The following is a 16,981-nucleotide window of genomic DNA, read 5'->3' as shown; positions in this document are numbered from 1 at the left end:
TCTGAGGGTTGCCTTTTTGTCTTGTTTATGGTTTCCTTTGCTGTGCAAAAGCTTTTAAGTTTCATTAGGTCCCATTTGTTTATTTTTGTTTTTATTTCCATTTCTCTAGGAGGTGGGTCAAAAAGGATCTTGCTGTGATTTATGTCATAGAGTGTTCTGCCTATGTTTTCCTCTAAGAGTTTGATAGGAAAGTTCTTTAAGTCCACACCTAAACAGGAGTTCCAGGGGCCCTGGCAGTGCTCCCCTGGCTCTCTCCGGTTCCCCAAGACACCACCATCTGGGCTCTACAGCTGCTTGCCCCGGGCTAGCCCCATCTGGAGCAGAGATGGCAGAGTGGCGTGTGGTCGCATCTGCCCTGATGTGCTTACAAACATGTTTATGATAATTACCAAGAGCTAAACATTGGGAGAAACCGCATCAAAGTCTGGATTTCTGTGTTTTTTCCCCACAAAAACTTGGAAGGCCCGGCATCACTGGGCCTGAATTCCAGGCAGCTCCACTGCTGGTGTGAGGTGGGCATGACTGAGTTGCTGTCCCTGATGGCTTTAGGGGTGTGCAGTCACGTTCAGATTGAAGCTCTGCTGTCACCATTTTGAAACTCTCAGTTTATGAACAAAGGACCCCATGTTTTCACTTTGCATGGGACCCTGCAAATTACAAATTCCTTAGCCAGGCCCACCTGCAGTGGCCCGTGTGCTGCTCCCAAGGGCCCACACTGTGACTTACTCACCTCTGGGTGCCCGCCTCCTCCCCACAACAGAGCCTGGGACAGAGAAGCTCAAACACATGCTTAGAAAGTGCCAGAACACAAGGGTGGTGCATAGACAAGACAAAATCATAACATGCCTTACCCATCTCTAATTGGCAAAGCACTCTGACACATGTTCTTTCCCTCACTTCTTTCAACTACCCAGGTAATAGGAGGAGTAGGTGTTACCAACCCCTCTTGGGGAAGAGGAACCGCCCAGGGAGTTGGGCTTATCTACCTGAGGTCACACAGCAAACCCAGGTCTTCCAGCTCTTGGGAGAGCTGGTTTCCTTTGCTCCAGGGGATGTAGGGAGTGCTGGGGGTGGAGGGCTCAAGGAAGCTGGGAAGACAGGGCCACACGGGGCTTCCTGCCGGGGGGATGCACCCAGCAGAGGGGGCATCCCAGGAAGCGCAGCGCCAGGTGGGGCCTGACGCTGTGGCCTCTCGCAGGCACGGGCTGCAACGCCTGCTACATGGAGGAGATGCAGAACGTGGAGCTGGTGGAAGGGGACGAGGGCCGCATGTGTGTCAACACCGAGTGGGGTGCCTTCGGGGACTCGGGCGAGCTGGACGAGTTCCTGCTGGAGTACGACCGTGTGGTGGACGAGAACTCCCTGAACCCCGGCCAGCAGCTGTAAGGACCGCCCCTCCCCCTCTCCCCACGCCGGCCCCGCCCCGCTCTGGCGGCAGATGGGGCCGGCCCGCAGATAATGGGCTTGTTTTTAAACAGCTCTGCGGAAAAGCAAACTGACAATCCCTTCGTAAGCTGGCTCTTCTCTTCCTTCAGCTTGTACGCGTGTGCCCCTCTGTGAATCGGGAACAGTGAGAGATGCCAAGGATTAGTCTTTAAAAAGAGGGTCTATGGGGACTTCCCTTGCGGCCCAGTGATTAAGACTCCGCGCTTCTACTGCAGGGGGCGTGGGTTCCATCCCTGGTCGGATGCCACATGCCGCGCAGCGTGGCCAAACTAAGATTACAAAGAAAAAAAAAGAGGGTCTGTGGATAGATGAGCGGGAACCTCCCCGCTTCCGACAGGTGACCCCTGGCACAGGAAGGCTCTGAGACGCCCCCAGCAACGTTAACTGGGTTTAGCCCAGAGTTCCCCAAAGTACAGCTCTGAACACGTTCACAGAATGAGTCATAGTATTTGGGGGGATGCTGTGGGTTCGCAGACAGCTGGAGAGCCAGCCCTCACAGAGCTTGTCCTGAGTCAGGGCTCTCCTTTATCAGCCGCCTTCTGCGGCGCGCCAGGCACGTGCTAATTCTTTCATGAGCTTCCTCTCGGGCTCTCATAAACCTCTACTAGTCGGTAGTATTCAATGTACCACAAGATGAAAATACGGAGGTTTACAGACTAGCGCCACCGGACCAACTCCGTGGATTCCAGGAGCGCAGGGACCTAGGAGCCCTAGCGAGTGAGCCGAGGCCTGCCCCAGGCTGGTCACTAGCCCCTCTAAGCCTGAGCTTCCCCAGCTGACACTGGGTGATGAGAACAGCACTCGTTCCACAGCTGTGGGAAAACCCAAGTGGGCTCAGCGCAGCGTCCTTCCTGAGGATGGTCTCAGAGGGACTGAACCGAGGCCTCACAGTAGAGCATTCTCCCAAGGCCCCAAAGCCCCTGTTGATACATGCGGGAACGGGCATGAACCCGGTTTTGCCAAGGCGGTGGGTGGTCACAGCGTCCCACATGGCCGCCTCGTGGCCGTGACTGGGGGTGGTGGCTGGCCTCTGCCTGCTCGTGGGGACCTCCCTGCTGGGGATGACCGGCTGCTCTCTGTCCAGGTACGAGAAGCTCATCGGCGGCAAGTACATGGGCGAGCTGGTGCGCCTCGTGCTGCTGAAGCTTGTGGACGAGAACCTGCTCTTCCACGGGGAGGCCTCGGAGAAGCTGCGCACGCGCGGCGCCTTCGAGACACGCTTCGTGTCGCAGGTGGAGAGGTGCGCGGGCGCGCGGGGGCGAGGGGTGGGGTACAGTGGTGGCGTGCGCGGGGAGGGGTCCTGGACCCGTACCCACGGGGCGTGGGGGCGGGGCCTGGGAGGGGCTCAGAGGGCAGGGGCGGGACCCTGGTGAGGTCAGGGGGCCGGACTCGGGGCAGGAGCCCAGGACCGCGTAAGGTTCCGGGGTGGGGCAACGGCGGCGGGAGTAGCCTTCAGCCCCCAGGGGAACCCGCCGTCGGGCAGCTCACGGAGACCAGGCGTCCTCTCCGTGCTTCCCCACCCGCTGTGGACCTCGTCTCACTTCATCCACACAACAGCCCCGAGGCGCGGCAGTGTCACCCACGTTAGGGCGGAAACCCTGGGTTTAGAGAGAGGAGTAATGACCAGATTACTGCTGGTCCTGGCGGAGTCAGACCCGCTCCGCTCGGAAGCCCGAGCCCCAAAAGCGCTTTGCCTGGGAGAGGTGGGCGTGGGGAGAAGAGGCCGCCGCTGTGGGGATCGGGCTGGTCCGGGACCAAGCGACCCTCCCGCGACGCCCTCCTGTCCCCGCCCCGCAGTGACTCGGGCGACCGCAAGCAGATCTACAACATCCTGAGCACGCTGGGGCTGAGGCCCTCGGCCACCGACTGCGACATCGTGCGCCGCGCCTGCGAGAGCGTGTCCACCCGCGCCGCGCGCATGTGCGCCGCGGGGCTGGCGGGCGTCATCAACCGCATGCGCGAGAGCCGCAGCGAGGACGTGATGCGCATCACCGTGGGCGTGGACGGCTCAGTGTACAAGCTGCACCCCAGGTGGGCCCGCTCGGCCGTCTGCACCTCCGCGCCGGGTCCAGCCTCCCTCTTGTGAGTTCGCCTCCTAAGGGCAGAGCGCAGGCCTCGGTCTCCATCTGTGATATGCAGGCCGGAACGGATGCTCTCCGAGGTCCCAAGGATTCTTAATCTCCTCGCTCCCCCTAAGCCCACAGACTCAGGGGAAGGTTCCCCTTGGCTTACCGCCTGCCCTAACTTAAGCGCGTTAACTAACCGCGGCCCCGCTTGCCCCCTGCTCAGCTTCAAGGAGCGGTTCCACGCCGGCGTGCGCAGGCTGACGCCCAGCTGTGAAATCACCTTCATCGAGTCGGAGGAGGGCAGCGGCCGGGGTGCGGCCTTGATCTCCGCGGTGGCCTGTAAGAAGGCCTGCATGCTGGGCCAGTGAGAATAAAGGCTGCAAGGCAAGGAGGAGGCTGTGGCCGCTACTAGACCTGGACCCCAGGGGACACACTCCCTACAGGTCCCCCCAACCTGGTCCAGTCAAGAGGCTTCTCCTTGTAAGGACCTTGGATGCCTCCCATCCCCGCTGTCACCCCAGGAGATGGGGAAAGCTTCTCTGGGGATGCCGTGAGGCCCTGGGCAGGCCTCTTCTCTCAGGGTCAGTTGGTAGGACAGCCCTCGGGCCCTGACTGGGTTGGGGGCTGAGATGAACAGGAATGGAGAACCCCCAAAGTACCTCGCCTTTCTTGCTGCAATCAAGGGCCCAGAAGGGAGTTATTAACTCAGGATTTTGTTGCATTTCTGCACTGCTTGCCTCTTGGAGCTTTCAGCCTCGCTCAGCCCTGGCTCTGGGAAGGGGGTGCTCTCTGGACCCTACTATGGCCTGGTTTCCCTGGGAACCCAGCCCACATGGGGAGGCAGCCCTCATGACCTGGCCAGACCTAGACTTGGGCTCCACAGGGGGCCCCGGGGAGCTGCTGATCACCCAGGCCTGGGAAATGGAAGGGACCAGCTCCATGTTGGAGGCTGTGGGTACCCCGAGGCCTGGAGATGGCAGCCTTTTCCCTCCCATCCTGCCATCCCTGAGTGGTTTCTGGTTCTGGGATGGACCCTCACAGGAGGTGCAAGAGACAGAGTCCCCAGAGCCCCTGCCCAGAGGGGCCCAGGAAGAGGAGGAGTCCCCCTACCCACAGACAGGCCTGGGAGCATCTCCGGGATCGAGTCCTCGGCTCCCACGGCGCTGAGCACTCAGAAACCCCAGCAGCACTCAGCACACCCCCAAGGGACAACCCAGGCCTCTTTCTTCTCACCAGACCTCCATGTACCACACCAACCTCTCCATGCCCAACCTGGGACTGTGTGGGTTTTTTTAATTAAAAGTTTTAAAAGTTTAGAACATGACCTTGTCCACCATTCTTTGATCTCTGTGTATAAGACTGTGGGACAATAAACATATAGACGTGGTCACATGTACACAGACACTCTGCAGGCCTAGGCGTGTTTTGGAATTTGCCATCCTCTCCACAGAGCTATGCCAGGGAGTGTGAAGAGTGACAGACCAGGCCTTAGGAACAGGAATGGGGTGGCGTGGGGGGGTGTGGTCAGAGGTCCTGGGCTTGCCCAGGCCTCTGCCCACCAGCCTGTGGGATGCGGGGTGTGGTTCTGAGGTCTCCAAGAGCTCCAAGGGAGTGCCTGGGAAGGAGTGGGGCTGCTCTGGGAAGGGGGACGGCTGGTTCTTGGGACTTGGTCCTGCTGCAGGTCCGTCTCAGCAGGGGATCCCCTGGAGCCACTTGGGTTGTGACAGTGACTGCAGTGGGAGGCCAGGATTACAAGAAGTCACATGGTTTCTGCGGTCCTTCCAATTGGTCCTGAATGAAATGCCTGTTTCAAGTTAGCCAAGCCTGGGGCCTAAGACCAGTTACTTACGAACATGTATTTGTAAGATTTTAACATACACGCACTTTTTGTTTCGGGTTTTTGGATGTTATCTTTTTTAAATTTAATTTTTATTTTATATTGGACTATAGTTGATTTACAACGTTGTGTTAGTTTCAGGTGTACAGCAAAGTGATTCAGTTGTACATATATCCATTCTTTTTCAGATTCTTTTCCCATAGAGGTTATTACAGAGTATTGAGTAGAGTTCCTTGTGCCATACAGTAGGTCCTTGTTGATTATCTATTTTGTATATAGTGGTGTGTATTCCTCTCCCTTTTCAGTGAGAGAAACCATCCAGCAAATCTGGAATGACTGTGTTGTTTTATTCAGAACTTAACCCAAAGCTGTGATTTTGAGTTGTCACATCCTCCTTGAGATGCTCTCTCGTTTTCTGGTATGCCTCATGTGGAATTACTTCTGATCTTTTTAGTTCTCTCGAGTCTAAATTATGCATCAGAAGTTTGTGTGAGCATCTGATAATGATGACTTCATTATCAGTAGTAATGTACTTGTGTTCCATCATTCAGCTACAGTATTTGATCTCATTTTACCATAAATTATTTCCTAGCTGTCCTTTATGTTATGGTTCAGGGCATTGTATTGTTGTTTTTTGTTGTTTTTTTTTTTTTACAATTCAGTTGTACATATATCCATTCTTTTTCAGATTCTTTTCCCATAGAGGTTATTACAGAGTATTGAGTAGAGTTCCTTGTGCCATACAGTAGGTCCTTGTTGATTATCTATTTTGTATATAGTGGTGTGTATTCCTCTCCCTTTTCAGTGAGAGAAACCATCCAGCAAATCTGGAATGACTGTGTTGTTTTATTCAGAACTTAACCCAAAGCTGTGATTTTGAGTTGTCACATCCTCCTTGAGATGCTCTCTCGTTTTCTGGTATGCCTCATGTGGAATTACTTCTGATCTTTTTAGTTCTCTCGAGTCTAAATTATGCATCAGAAGTTTGTGTGAGCATCTGATAATGATGACTTCATTATCAGTAGTAATGTACTTGTGTTCCATCATTCAGCTACAGTATTTGATCTCATTTTACCATAAATTATTTCCTAGCTGTCCTTTATGTTATGGTTCAGGGCATTGTATTGTTGTTTTTTGTTGTTTTTTTTTTTTTACAATTCTCTATGGAGGTAGCTTGTATAGCCTATGAATTTCATTTCAGGAGAGTAGAAGAGGTGTTACAAAATACTTATGTGCTATACAAAAGGGACATTGGGGCTGACGGATGAGAACCCTGCTCTCCCAGCTGGCCTCCCCACATTCCTCACCCCAGTGGGCCATCTCCTGTTCCGGGCTCAGGGAGCAGCCAGCAGCCCACTCCTGCTCTGGGCGGTCCCCCAGCCCCCCAGCGCCTGTCTGCCCCGGGCCCGCAAGGAGCCGCGAGGCTGCTGCTCTGGCACAGCAGACGGAGCCCGGGCCCCTCACTCTGCGGTTGAGCCCCACAAGGAGGGCTCATGACCCACTTTCGTGGGGATCCCAGGGGATGCTTGGGGTCCAGGCAGTGCTCCGTGCTCCAGAAGCATCACATGGAGGCTCTGTTTGGGGTCACAGCCAGCTCAGGGCTGCCTTCTGCCCCTTGGTCAGAGGGGCCAGAGGCCAGGGCCGAGCATCTTCACCAAAACCTCTGGGAATCCCCAGGGGTCTCAGGCCAGCGACCATCCTCAGAACCACCAACTGCCCTCCCAAGCCCAGTGGGGGCCCTGGGCCAGCGCCCCGCACCGCTGCTGTCCTCTTGGCCTGAGCGGGTTCTGGGCTGGAACTGCAAGAAGGACAGTCAGGTGGGGTTACAGGGGCCCCTCGTTCAGCATGAGAGCGGTGAGAGTTGCGACCCGGCTCTCAGGAGGCGTTTCACCCGGTGCTGTCAGGGTGGGTAGACACCCGGATGTCACAGGTCGGGAGGGGGGGGCGCCTGAAGGTCGCCAGGAACGTGGCTGGAATCTGCTCGGGGGCCCTGTCCTCCCCCAGCCCAGGCAGAGGCTGCCAAGTTTGGGCCTATCCTCTGCTCCTGTCCTTATTTGGTGCGCTCCAGGTGATAAGGCTGAGACATAAAGGGGGCTGTGGGCCCCTCGCAGCAACCAGGCTGCTGCAGAGCGAGACGATGGTGAGTGCCAGGTGGGGGGGGACTCGAGGCCAGCGGCCCCCCAGGTGCTGTCCTTTGGGCTGGGGGAGCGGAGCCAGTGACTTCTGTGCCTGTGCTGGGCCCGGAGAGACGGTCTCCAGGGACAGGAAGAGGAAGAGGACCCTGACCCGGGCTCTCCCGGGAATGCTTCTGGGGAGGTCCGTGGCAGGGAGTCCTTGGGGAGCTGGGGAGAGGACCCCTCCGCACCTACTGTGTTGCAGGCCAGCAGGAAGGCGGGGACCCGGGGCAAGGCTGCGGCCACCAAGCAGGCGCAGCGAGGCTCTTCCAACGTCTTTTCCATGTTTGAGCAAGCCCAGATCCAGGAGTTCAAGGAAGTGAGTGCCCTACCCCCAACAGCCTGGGACCCATCCGGACACCCTGCCCCCAGTGCACCCCTCTTCTCTGTAGGTCAGTGGTCCTGGCCCCTGTCCTTGACCCTCCCACCACCCAGGATGCCCCCACCTCCCGCCTCCCCTGGGTGGGGACTGCTCCCACCTGGAGACTGTGGCCCGCACCTCACAGGCTTTCAGTTGCATCGACCAGAATCGTGACGGCATCATCTGCAAGTCGGACCTTCGAGAGACCTACTCCCAGCTGGGTGAGGGCGCCCACCTCCCACCTGGCCTTGCCCTGCTCGCGCCAGAGTCCCGGCTCAGAGCTGCTGGGCTGGGGGGAGCCCGCTGAGAGGGGATGGGCAGGCTCTCAACTGGAAGCGCCCCAGGCCTGTATTCTTCTCCCGGCTCACCCTCCCCCCTCCTCTCACACCCCTCCCCCATCACACCACCTCCCCCATCACACTTTCCCTCCACTTCATCTCCCCCACCGAGAGCTGCCTCTCACTCTCTACCCTGGGAAGGAGGGAGGGGCAGCCCAGGCCCTGCTCAGGGACACTCAAGGTCCCTGTGTCCATTTCACGTCCCGCCCTACCAGGGAAGGTGAATGTTCCAGAAGAGGAGCTGGATGCCATGCTGCAGGAAGGGAAGGGGCCCATCAACTTCACTGTCTTCCTCACACTATTTGGAGAGAAGCTCAACGGTGAGCCTGGGGCAGCTCTGGATCCCCCTGGCCAGGCAGCGAGCTTGAACCCCACCTGGACCCTGCCTGGACCCGGCCCGAATCCCACCCAGAGGGTGTAGGGCCCACCTCTGCATGCCGGACCCATGAGCACTGATCACCCCAAGTCTCGGGGTTGGGAAATACGCCTTCAGCTTCCAGTCCCAAATCCCCAATCCTAGTCTCCCTGCCGGGCTCACCCATCTCAGAAGGACGGCCGACCCTGGCGCCTCTGAGCCCCGAGGGGCACTTTCTGTCGCAACACCCTCTCGCTTCTCTGGGACTGGAGGACCCCCCTGCACCCTGGGTTCCTCCTGGGTGGGACCGGGAGGATGGCAGTGTGGCTGCTTACCTGGCCCCCTCGGCCTCCCAGGGACAGACCCCGAGGAAGCCATCCTGAGTGCCTTCCGCCTGTTTGATCCCAGTGGCAAGGGCGTGGTGAACAGGGACGAGTAAGTGGGAGCGGCGGGGCGACTGCCGGGGGGGCACCATGTTGGACAGAAGCAGGGGGGGCGGAGGGCCCCCTTGTGAGGTGGCCACCTGTACTTTGGGGCCCTCTCTGCTCTTGGTGGGGGGGGTGGCCATCTGGGCCAGGGGAGCCTCCATTTTCCCCTCCCGGATCGGCCGCCCCTGCCAGGCCCTCCCCACTGCTCCCCACCTCCTCCAGGTTCAAGCAGCTTCTCCTGACCCAGGCAGACAAGTTCTCTCTGGCCGAGGTGAAGATTCCGGCTCCTTCAACACCCCTCCAGGCCCCTTCGCAGGGCCCCCACCCCGCAGGGCCCTGGGGAGGTCTGGGTGACCCACTGCCCTCGTGGGCCTAGAGCCCAGCTTTCCGGAGGAGGTGCCATCTCTCTTGGGATCTGGAGGGTGAAGGACATGGAATCAGAAAGGGAGGAGGGTGCAGGCTGGGCGAGCTGTGTGTGCAGAGGCCCAGGCGTGAGAGCGCGGTGCGCCTCAGGATCTGGAGGAGGTTTCCTACACTGGGGAGGGGGAGGGGGAGGGGGGCCGGGCCCGTGGCCAGGGTGGGCCCTGTGACCCACGGCACCCTTCGCTTCTGCCCCATCCTCCGGCTGAAAACGCTAGGGGGCAGCGTACAGCCCCGGGGGCGGGGCGGAGGGTCGCAGGCCTCCCTCGGGTCACAGGCACCGGCCCCCAGGCCGCCCGGGCTGGGCGGCCTCTGACCGGTGTCCCCCCAGGTGGAGCAGATGTTCGCCCTGACGCCTGTGGACCTGGCCGGGAACATCGACTACAAGTCCCTGTGCTACATCATCACCCACGGGGACGAGAAGGAGGAGTGAGCCCGAGGCGCTAGCGGCTGGGGCGCAGGGCCGGCCTGTGGGGACGCCTCAATAAACGCTGTTTCCGAATTAGACCCGCAGTGGTGGCCTGTCTGTGACAGATGGGGTGGGGCGCCACGGGGACCGCTGTAAGAACCAGCCCGGCCCTCTCCGGCCCCCTCCGTTCACCCCACACCGTCCCGTGACATATGAACCGTGATGTGCCCGGCTTACAGATGAGGACGCCGAGGCCTGCGAGGGTGCCCAGGGCCACTCCTCTAGGAGAGGAAACCCAGAGCTTTATGCCCGTCTCCACCAGGCCGGGATCGAGCCACGCGATGGGCCTGTGCTCAGCAAACATCTGCCAATGGCCCAGGGACTCTGCCCTCCTGGGACTCCATCTCTGCACACGGGCTCACGTGGGCCTCTCTGCATGCGCGTCTGGTGTGCTGGGCCCCGTGTGAAGGGCACTGAGGGACCCATTTGGAAACAACAGGTGAGGTGCCTTGTCACCAAAGGAGGGGCTGGAGTACACGCAGACTTCCAAAGGAAATACTCCGGAATTGGCCCCATGCCTCAGGGGTGAGAGGATCAGGCTGCCAGAGAGAGGGAGAGGGTGTCTCTAGAGGGCATTGTTGGTGTCCCATTCCCCACCTCACCTACAGAAACCAGGAGCTGGGGGGCACCCAGCCTCATCCTGGAAATGGCAGGGGGAGCAGGGCGACCTCCAGAGCACCCACGGCAGGGAGGGGGAGGGAAGAGGCAGTGGGGAGAGAGACAGCTTGAACCTGGGCAAGAGCCAGAACACAGGAAATCCTTCCAGGAACCAGGAAGGCTGAGTAAGAGCTCTCTGCCTCCCCTCCTCCCCTCCCTCCAGGCCCTGCTGCAATCCCCCAGCTGGGGAGGTGGGAGGAGGTGAGGGAGAAAGGAGGAACTGACCACATTCCCCCCAGAAGGCAAGCAAGAGGAAAGGCATTTCACCGAGAGGTGTTCAGTTTTGATGTTTACCTGGGACTTGGCAATTTTAATTACTACATTGAGAATTGAGATTTAAGGTTATCATGGCGCTTTGTCTTACTTATTCGTGATCACAAACGTCATGGCACTGCCTGAGTCTTCATCCAGAGAGCAGGCAGCCTCCCCGACTCTGCCCCCTACCCCCTGCAGCATGCTTGCCGGGAAGATGGGTGAACAAGATCAAGCAGGTGCTGGGAATTCCCTGGCAGTCCAGTGTTTAGGACACACACACACACACACACACACACACACACACACACACACACACACAGCAAAAACAAAGGTCAAGCATCAAGCAGGTGTTATGATTCTAGCTCATGAGTTCTGCTTGTTCAACAAACTGATTTCAAGAAGCAAGGGATGGGGCTTCCCTGGGGGCACAGTGGTTAAGAACTCACCTGCCAATGCAGGGGACACGGGTTCGAGCCTTGGTCCAGGAAGATCCTGCATGTCGCGGAGCAGCTAAGCCTGTGCGCCACAACTACTGAGCCTGCGCTCTAGAGCCCGCGAGCCACAACTACTGAGCCTGAGTGCCACAGCTACTGAAGCCTGCATGCCTAGAGCCCATGTTCCACAACAAGAGAGGCCACCACAATGAGAAGCCCGCACACCACAAGGAAGAGTAGCCCCTGCTCGCTGCAACTCGAGAAAGCCCGGCGCAGCAACAAAGACCCAATGCAGTCAAAAATAAATAAAATAAAATAAACCATGATAACTGTAGAAAAATGATTGATAAAAAGCTCCAAATATTAAAAAAGTTCAAAAATCAATTAATTAAAAAAAAGAAGTAAGGGATGATTTTACAATTCAAGCCTCTTCAAGGAAAAGTTGTGAAAGACTCTTAAACAGACCAAAAAGATCATGGGTGTGTGAACAAAGAACAAAAAGCATCGTTCACCACGCAATTCTACAAGTCACAGCCCACTGCAGTCGCCCACCATCCGGATGGAAGACAGGAGGAAGCATTCTGTGCTTTGGATAACCAGCCCCTAGATACTTAGATGCATATCTCAGGAAGGATTCCAATAACCCCAGATTCCTGCATCTTCCCATACATTGAAAAGCACTAGAATCATTCACTTGAGAGGTCTGTTCTTTGTGACTAGGAGTAATGTTTTACCAAGATGTATGCTTGACTACATGTATTTCCTAGCCAAAAGAATCGTATATAAACTGGCTTCTCCCCTTCCTCTTCAGAGCAGTTCCTCGGAGCTCGCGGAGCAGCTGTCTCTCAGGCTAGTGTCCTCAGTGAGACCCGCAGGAGGGCCTTGAGCCAGGGCCGGCCCGCTGTGTTGCTGAGCCCCTCGGGCCTTGAGTGGTGCAAGCAGAGATGGCTGTAAAGGCAAATGCAAATTAAAAAGGAGAAAAAGTTAATACTCGCGGAGGCAAAGAGAGTAAACACTCTCCTCCCCTTCCTTAGAGCATTTGCTTTAGAAAACTTGTGAGTTCTTTCCCTTTTTGTGTGTGTGTGTGTGCGTGCGTGTGTGTGTGTGTGTGTGTGTAAATCTGTTTAAAAGCTAAATCAGCCTCTTGCCAGTTTGACAACGCTGGACCATCTCCCAAGAACCTGGGGGCATCTCTCTGGAGAGAGGTTGCACCCCCCTCGCCCAGATGCCCTGGGCGGTAGAAGCCTGATTTCCATGGCCTGGCTTGCAAGCCTGCTTCCGGTGGTAAAGAGATGAGAAGTTTGCTTTTCCTCCAGATAAAGGCAGTTTAGCAAACTCAGGTGGCCCCCTCAGTCCCAGTGGGGCAGGGCGGGGTGGGCAGCGGGTGAGCTGTGTGACAGACAGTGCTGCCAGGCCTCTCACTTAGGACTGGTTTCTGTTTCTCTTGAGGACGAGGACAGATGGGTTGAACTGGCATGAAAGGGGCAAGACTACTTCCTGCTCTGCCATCTCTGTGATGAGCATAGAGTCCTGGCTTCGTGCTTATTCAGTAACGCATCTGTCTTCTTTCTTGTGACTTTGGTGGAGAGGTTTTCTGGGTTGGCAGGAGATGTTTTTTGAATTATCACCCCAGCTTCGCCTGAAGCTCCATCCCACCGGAGCCTCAGCCTCGCTGGAGGGGGTGGGGAGTGGGGGATGGGAGGGTGGGGACAGAGTGGCCTCACCGGGCTGGCCATGTGTGCAGCGCATGGTCAGGGTGGATCCAGGCCCCTGTTTGCTGTATTTTCTAATTTTATCCTGAGACTGTGCAGCCCCCAGCCCGGGCCCCAGTCCCTGCCCTGCCTCCACCCCATCTCAGAGGCAGGGCTCACATTCTTTCTTTAGCCATTTTGACACCACTGATAAAGTTAGAGACAGGCTCTTTTATCAGTTCTGCCCTGGCATGAGAAATCTGCAATCCGTCTGCTTCTCCAGAAGATGTGGCCTGTCCGGAGAATTAGCCGACAGGGTCTGATGGCTGTCACTGTCCCCACAGCCCACCTCGCCCACCCTCTGGTCCAGGCCCTCTCCCGGCAGGCTGAGAGGTCCAGTCCCCCAGTTTGGGTGGCTGAGAGGATCCGAGAGATCTCAGTGTTGGTGCTTTGCTCTGATTTCACTGCAGCAAGGATGCAGTTACGCTGGAGAGACTAGCAAATAATAGGTCTACATACACTTGCCTCTTCTTTGCAGTGAGCCTTCTAGACTCTTCTGGTCTGAAAGGCCAGGAATGTGGAGATGCAAAGGGAGGCACCGTGCTGGGAGAGGCCTTCTCCTCGGCAAAGGAGCAGGCCTGGGAGTCAGGGGGCCACACTCACCGTGTAGGTGAGTGACCTTGAACGACCCCTGCTCCCTCTCTGGGACTCGGTTTCCTCATCTGTGAAGGAGAGGCAGGTCTGGATGTGAACAGCACCTGACGCTTGTGGAGCACTCCTGTACCAGGCACCGTGGAGGTACCTTCCAGGGCCACACGTGGCGGACTCCTCATTGCCAGCCTCTGGCCCCAGAGTAAAGTCTACACTTCTCAGCCTCCTTGCGGGTAGGTGTGACCCAGTGGATATCAGTTTTGCCCTTAAGAGATGGATGTGTGCCCTTCTTTACCTCCCTTCCTGGCATACGACCCCCAGGGCTGTTGCGGGGGGCGTGAGCTGGACCCAGCTGGGTCCCTGACACTTGGGGGCACCACGCGACACCTAGACCCCCTGTCCACAAGAAGAGAAATAAAATTCTATGTGATTGGGCTTCCCTGGTGGCGCAGTGGTTAAGAGTCCGCCTGCCGATGCAGGGGACACGGGTTCGAGCCCTGGTCCGGGAAGATCCCACATGCCGCGGAGCAACTAAGCCCGTATGCCACAACTACTGAGCCTGCGCTCTAGAGCCCGTGAGCCACAACTACTGAGCACACGTGCCACCACTACTGACCCCTGCTTGTCGCAACTAGAGAAAGCCCGCGCGCAGCAACGAAGACCCAACGCAGCCAAAAATAAATAGATGTATATTAAAAAAAAAAAACACCACAGAAAACAAGTGTTGGTGAGGATGTGGAGAAATTGGAACTCTTGTGTATTCTTAGTGGGAATGTAAAATGGTACAGCTGCTGTGGAAAACAGAATGATGATTCCTCAAAAAATTAAACATGGGCTTCCCTGGTGGCGCAGCGGTTGAGAGTCCGCCTGCCGATGCAGGGGACACGGGTTCGTGCCCCGGTCCGGGAGGATCCCACATGCCGCGGAGCGGCTGGGCCCGTGAGCCGTGGCCGCTGAGCCTGCGCGTCCGGAGCCTGTGCTCCACAAAGGAGAGGCCACAGCAGTGAGAGGCCCGCGTTACCGCAAAAAAACAAAACAAACAAACAAACAAAAATTAAACATAGAAATACCATTTAATCCAGCAATTCTATTTCTGGGTATATAGCAAAAAGAACTGAAAGCAGGGCCTCAAACAGATATTTGTACACCCACGCTCTCAGCAGCATCGTTCACAGTAGCCAAAAGATGAAAACAACCCAACTCAGTGTCCATAAATGGATGAATAAACAAAATGTGTTCTATACATACACTGAGTTATTGTTTGTCCAGAAAAAGGGATGAAATTCTGATACATTCTGCAACATGGATGTACATTGAAGATATTTTAATGGAAATAAGCCAGATACAAAAGGACAGATATTGTATAATTCCACTTACATGAGATACCTAGAATAGGCAAATTCACAGAGACATAAAGTAGATTAGAGGTTAACAGGGGCTAGGGTAGGGAGAATGGAGAGTTATCGTTTAGTGGATACACAGATTCAGTTGGGGATCATGAAAAACATGTGGAGATGGACAGTGGTGATGGTTGCACAGCAATGTGAATATACTTAATGCCAATGAACTGTACACTTTGTAATGGTTAAAATGGTCAATCTTATATATATTTTACCGCAATTAAAAAAAATTTTAAAAATAAAAACATATTAGTGAGCATCATAGAAGGCCCTCTCCTGTGATGCCATTCCACCCAGCCCTTGTTTTCAATGGAAACTAGTACTTATTTGAGGGGCCCAATCCCAAAGACACCACTTCAGCCTTTTGGGACCCCTCTGCTCTTTTATATACCTACATACTTCATTTAAGAACATGTCTGGGGCTTCCCTGGTGGTGCAGGGGTTGAGAATCTGCCTGCCAATGCAGGGGACATTGGCTCACGGGCCCAGTTGCTCCGTGGCATGTGGGATCCTCCCGGACCAGGGCACGAACCCGTGTCCCCTGCATTGGCAGGCGGATTCTCAACCACTGCGCCACCAGGGAAGCCCATTTTTTTTCTTTTTTCTTTTTTTTTTAAGATAATGCTCTTGAGACACTTAGCACATTACATGCCCCGCCCCCCCCCGAAAAGTGCTCATCTATTCATTCAACAAATACAGGCTGAACTGGGAGTCTCCATGTGTCAAGCACTGTGGTAAGTGAACTAGGCTAGCTTCCCGCACATCCTCTGAGGGCAGACTTATCCAATCCAGTCTAATTGGAGGTTTGACAAATGTCTGAACGGCAGGGACAAAAGTGAAGTAATGTGTAATTAGATGGGCAGTTCGGCTGACCTGCACATACAGAGGGCCGGCACACATACAAGGTCAGGGCTGAGTCACGCTGCCTCAGAACGAAGCCTAGTTGCTACTCACTAGCCGTGTGACCTCTCAGTGCCTCAGTTTCCTCATCTTCAAAGGGTTATTGGAGGATTAGCTGAATTTGTATGTGTCAAGAATTTAGAACAGTGTCAGGTCCATAGCACGGGCTTTTATGTGTTATCCATAACTATTATCTACTTTGTTGCGGAGACAAGACTGGGACTTGGGAAACAGATGCAGAGTGAACCAGCAGAACAGCATGTGCTAAAGAGACTGAATCTCGGCGCTGGTGGGAGTGGAGAGGAAGAGTCATGGGGAAGGGCCACTCGGGCTCGCTTAGGAATTCCAAGCGATGTGGATTGGTGGAGATGTGGAAAAGAGCCCGCACTAAGTGCGGGACGGCACGAGAAATCCTTGGTGGGTAGTGAGGAATGTGGATGACGAGAGGCAGAGAGGACAACAGAGACCAGGGAGTGCTGGGTGGAGGCCGGCAGGGCTGTTGGCGCCGTGCAGAGGGCCTCAGCCAGTCTGCTTCCCCGACCCTAACTCTAAGCCCTCCCCCGCCGTCCTGGATCCCAGTATCCGGCCCTGTCCTCGGACCTGCGGCAGAGTAACCGCTCCCCTTAGGCGGTGCAACCATCGTCCTCAGCCCTCCCACCGTCCGCCGCAGAGGCGGGCACCCGGCGGGGTCCTGGGGTGGCGCAAGGGGCGCCAACTCTCGGGAAGGCGCAGCGACCTCAGGGTCAGGCCTCCGGGAAGGGCCAGGCCGGGGCGTCACGGCGAACACGCTTGCACACTTATCCCGAAGCTGCAATCCCGCCCCGCGTTTCCCTTGGAATCAGTGGCGTGACCCCGCGCACGCGCAGAGCTCAGGGGCGGGGCGCGCGTCAATGGACGGGGCGAGGCGCAGCTGTGGGCGAGCCCTGGGGGGTGATTAGCATGGTGGAGCGCGCTGTCATTGGAGGGATGCAGCATGGGCGGGGCGAGGCTCGCGGAGTGGCGGGAGTCGGTGCGCGGCGGCGGGCGGTCCCCGCGATGATGAGCGCGGTGGAGCACGCGGTGATTGACGGGATGCCTCTGTGGGAGGGGCAAGGCGCGC

At 56.5% G+C, this 16,981-nt stretch overlaps 2 protein-coding genes across 2 annotated transcripts in view; both read left to right on the top strand.

The window, feature by feature from the left end:
• GCK (glucokinase) overlaps positions 1-4,836 on the top strand; it is a 10,559-nt gene extending 5,723 nt beyond the window's left edge. Inside the window, 4 exon segments of the mRNA XM_007124945.4 lie at positions 1,199-1,382; positions 2,531-2,686; positions 3,244-3,477; positions 3,736-4,836. Of these exon segments, the coding sequence (XP_007125007.2) occupies positions 1,199-1,382; positions 2,531-2,686; positions 3,244-3,477; positions 3,736-3,880 (719 nt within the window). The 3' untranslated portion in view covers positions 3,881-4,836.
• A 2,841-nt stretch (positions 4,837-7,677) lies between these two features.
• Positions 7,678-9,858, top strand: MYL7 (myosin light chain 7). Its single transcript, XM_007124946.4, has 6 exons — positions 7,678-7,842; positions 8,030-8,105; positions 8,438-8,542; positions 8,934-9,012; positions 9,228-9,276; positions 9,757-9,858. Exons 1-6 carry the CDS (start codon positions 7,807-7,809, stop codon positions 9,856-9,858), a joined length of 447 nt encoding a protein of 148 aa, XP_007125008.3. The 5' UTR covers positions 7,678-7,806.
• The last annotated feature ends 7,123 nt before the right edge of the window (positions 9,859-16,981 follow it).

Source organism: Physeter macrocephalus, chromosome 5, assembly GCF_002837175.3.
Source record: "Physeter macrocephalus isolate SW-GA chromosome 5, ASM283717v5, whole genome shotgun sequence".
NCBI lineage: Eukaryota > Metazoa > Chordata > Mammalia > Artiodactyla > Physeteridae > Physeter > Physeter macrocephalus.
The sequence above is the reverse complement of the archived record's forward strand: the minus strand, read 5'-3'. Positions and strand labels throughout refer to the sequence as shown.

What these genes read in the sequence shown, in the direction of transcription:
- MYL7 (XM_007124946.4), top strand. Translation starts at nt 7,807, where the DNA reads ATGTTTGAGCAAGCCCAGATCCAGGAGTTCAAGGAA. An exon ending in ATTTGGAGAGAAGCTCAACG is followed by an intron (nt 8,543 to 8,933) that starts GTGAGCCTGGGG and finishes TCGGCCTCCCAG; the next exon opens with GGACAGACCCCGAGGAAGCC. An exon ending in GGCGTGGTGAACAGGGACGA is followed by an intron (nt 9,013 to 9,227) that starts GTAAGTGGGAGC and finishes CACCTCCTCCAG; the next exon opens with GTTCAAGCAGCTTCTCCTGA.